Genomic DNA, 3,719 nt, shown 5'->3' with positions numbered 1-3,719 from the left:
ACACACACACACACACTCACCAGGTTTACAGGAGGACAGGGACCACACCGCCTGGGAGCCGATCTCTCGGACCGTCCCTGTGCGCTCGAGCTGCTTCGGGTCGGCTCCAGGTGGAGTTTTACTCGGAGTGGCCATCCTCTAACAGCGGACACACACACACACACACCAAACCGCCTTTAACTTTACCACATTTTAACATGTTATTCTACATTTAAAGCCTCTAAACTACCGATGGAAACTAACTTTAAAGCTCATAACAACCAGCAGCTTCTTAGAGGAAATTCGGCCTACAAGTGACACATCTGGCAGCATATTATTTAACTAAAGTTACATAAAGAGCCAGATGTGTTTAATGTTTAACATCGAGGCTTTGCTCGGGTGCATTTAAAAAAAGAGGCAAAAATCAGAGAATATTAAACATATTCATCGTTTTAACTGGATTTAAACGTGGATCCCAGGTGTTCGGTGCTCAGTGAAGCAGTGAAATAACAAACAACAACACACAACAAGAAGATAAACAAACAAACACGTTTTAATGGAGTTTGGTTGCTAACCGCTAGCAGCTAATATGTCACCGTAGTCTCTCAAAAACCCTCTAAAACTCACTTTAAAACAGAAATAAAAGCAGAAACTTACGAGTAGCGTCAGCAAAAGCCTCTAAAGCGTCGTATCCGTGCATCTAATGAGGCTAAAACTATAAAAAATAACGTTTTAAACCCGCTTTGTTTTGCTGCCGCCACTTTTACTAGCGGGGGTCGCTCCTCACCGACGTCACCGGCAGCGTCGCGTCGCGTCCTGAGTGCGTGTCTCCCGCCATCTTTCCAGCCGGCTTCCAAGAGGAGGAACACGTTGCTGGAAAAAAAAGAAGTTTCAACCCCGATTATTTGTCCCTGAACGTCGTTTCTCGTCGGGTTTCTTCGCAGCCGGGGGACGGGAGCCGAAGAGGGGTGAGTTGTTAACTCAGCGCCCGGGATTTTGTTCGTTTTTTCGGGGTTTTATTGCCCCGAAAACGAGCGCTTGTTCGCCCGCGGAGCAGCTGTCAAAGTGCGGCGGCCCTCCGCTGCTAACGGGGAGCTAACCGTTAGCTCTGCTGCGCGTACGTAACGGTAACGTAACTCCCGGTGTAACTCCCGGTGTGGCGTTATATTAACGTGTAGATATACTTACAGAGCCGGTGGGTAGTTAGACAGTGGGGGTTTATAACAGCTGGCAGAGTGGAGCCCTGAAAGGAAAAAGATTACGTTGTTTCTTGCACCAAAAAAAAAAAAGATGGTGCGCCGAACTCCGTTTAATAATTTACCAATTTAAAGGTTTTCTCCCTTTTTAACAAAAAAAAACGCATAAAAATCCCAATTAAAGGTGTTTTGTCAAACTTCACGATTGATTGATTGATTCGGCTCATGAATGAGTCATTGATCGGCAGGTTATTGGAGGACAAATCTAACTTTAGTGCTGCTCGCCACCGCCCGTCACGTTGCTGCTGCAGCTGAGAGAATCAGACTAATCCACCATACAATCTTTAATTTTATTCCTAATACGTTTCCCTTTATGTGTTGTCACGTATGCCGCATAGAAAAAGCGGGTGTCACTGAATAGTTAAAGGCCTTACAGTCACGTAGGAGCAGGCTTGGACTGTTTTGTGGCGAGGAAACAATAAAAAGGCCAGATTTTTAAACGGAGTCTGGTGTGACTCACTCTCCTTACAAAACCACTGCAAAGCGTTAACTGGACTGGTTCGCAGCAGTTTAATTCACATCAATTCACCCTCCTGCAGGCCTTAAAGTCAAACCCCATTAAACCAGTGTCTGTATTGATCCGTATTAAAGCTATAAACCGTCAGATGTGGATCCAGTGGCGAGCCGGTGCAGTTCACACTGAGGGGATGTGGTCGTAGATGTGTGGCAGCCCTTTGTTAAAAGCAAAGGCTGTGCGTTTTTTTGTTCAGAATTGAATGTGTTGCTTCAGCAGAGTGAACGGTGCGTTTAGTCCGTCAGCTCTGGTACCTGAATATCACCGTTACCTGCGTGCAAATAGGAGGATTTAATGGTTATATGTGCTCCTCTTCTTCAGGTTAACCAGCCAGATAACCCTTATAACGCCTCGTTGTTTCTCTTTCAGCTCCGCAGGTGCTAGCGTCCGTCATTCCAGCCCTCCGTCATGGCGGATAAAAACACCAGGATCGCCATCGTCAACCACGACAAATGCAAACCGAAGAAATGCCGTCAGGAGTGCAAGAAGAGCTGCCCGGTGGTCCGAATGGGTGAGTGCGGCGCTCGCACCCGGTCCCTGAACCTGAACGTACGCTCGTCTTTAAGGACAGAGAAACTGATTGGTGTGTGTGTTTGCAGGTAAGCTGTGTATCGAGGTGACTCCACAGAGTAAGATCGTCTGGATCTCAGAGTCTCTGTGTATAGGCTGCGGCATCTGCATCAAGGTAAGTCACATTTCTGACTGTTAAATCATCTTCAGTGGTCAGAAATCGTAGAATATTATCTTCTAGATCGGTGATTTGTCCCTCAGACAAACTGGATTAACAACTAAATCTTCCGATGGAGTCTTACAGAATGATTGCTGCCATGTGTTCTGTTTTTTTCCGGCTCTCCTGACGCCGCTCTGTCGTTACAGAAATGTCCGTTCGGAGCGTTGTCGATCGTCAACCTGCCCAGCAACCTGGAGAAGGAAACCACACACAGATACTGCGCCAACTCCTTCAAACTGCACCGGTACGCCGATCAAACGCCTTCGCAGAACCGTCTTCGCGCGGCGCTCGAGCCCCGAAGACGGTTGTTGGAAATCTTTGTTCCCTTGTTTTCTCTCTCTGATGTGGAGACTGTTGAATGAAAGCGACAACACTGGAGCGGTGGTTGTTGTTGTTGTTGTGAGCTCATGTCACAATGTCAGTATTGTGTTTTTTATCCAGATTGTTTGTTATTAAGTAAGTAATTCCTCTTCAGCACATTTTCACATCCACTTTTCCCCTCTTCACTGTTTGTTAGAGGCCCAAAGAGTTAAACTCTCATGAATTTCACCAAAAACAAAAACAAATTTGAGTCTGAGGACTTCTTCTTTTTCTACGTCCCTCAGATTAATCCAGTGACCCTTTGAAGGGACCCGACCCCTAGATTCGGAACCACTGGATTAAACTGACTGTAAATAAAGTAGTTCCAACGTTGATGCATCAGGATTAACTAATATTAATGTACTTTCACTGCAGTACAGTTTTAAATGGACGACTTCTACCTGTAATAGACAGTTTTTACATTGTGTGTGTGTGTGTGTGTGTGTGTGTGTGCAGGCTGCCTATCCCCAGGCCCGGTGAGGTGCTCGGGCTGGTGGGGACCAATGGTATCGGCAAGTCCACAGCTCTGAAGATCCTGGCTGGAAAACAGAAACCCAACCTGGGCAAGTACGATGTGAGTGTCTCTCTCTCTCCTTCCCCCCTCAGAACAACGAGAGCGGGGCGGCCGCGTTCGTTTCCTCGTGTGACGCTGATAATGTCGAGTGTTGTTCACCCGCTGTGGCTGTGCTGAGGAGATAAAGTGTGGGCGTCGCTGCTCGCTTTGTCTTCTGAACATCCATCGACTGGATCACATCAAACCTGATCAGTACAGAAAATATACATCCGCTTCATTACATCACCAAAGATGTTAAAATAGTTTAACAATCAAAGGAAGTAGGGAGCCCAGTTATCCACAGAGGTCTCCTCCTCTCCAGAACAA

At 46.6% G+C, this 3,719-nt stretch overlaps 1 protein-coding gene across 1 annotated transcript in view; it reads left to right on the top strand.

Moving 5' to 3' along the window:
* Nucleotides 1-805: 805 nt before the first annotated feature.
* The window catches only part of abce1 (ATP-binding cassette, sub-family E (OABP), member 1), an 8,022-nt gene continuing 5,108 nt past the window's right edge, over nucleotides 806-3,719 (top strand). The window contains exons 1-5 of the mRNA XM_035675082.1: nucleotides 806-947; nucleotides 2,119-2,260; nucleotides 2,349-2,434; nucleotides 2,626-2,723; nucleotides 3,296-3,413. Coding sequence (XP_035530975.1) covers nucleotides 2,158-2,260; nucleotides 2,349-2,434; nucleotides 2,626-2,723; nucleotides 3,296-3,413 — 405 coding nt within the window. The 5' untranslated portion in view covers nucleotides 806-947; nucleotides 2,119-2,157. The remainder of the gene's footprint in view (nucleotides 948-2,118; nucleotides 2,261-2,348; nucleotides 2,435-2,625; nucleotides 2,724-3,295; nucleotides 3,414-3,719) is intronic.

This window comes from Morone saxatilis, unplaced genomic scaffold (genome assembly GCF_004916995.1).
Source record: "Morone saxatilis isolate NCDOM2014 unplaced genomic scaffold, NCSU_SB_2.0 Contig4, whole genome shotgun sequence".
NCBI lineage: Eukaryota > Metazoa > Chordata > Actinopteri > Moronidae > Morone > Morone saxatilis.
Note: the sequence above shows the minus strand (reverse complement) of the source record. Positions and strands in the feature narration are given on the sequence as shown.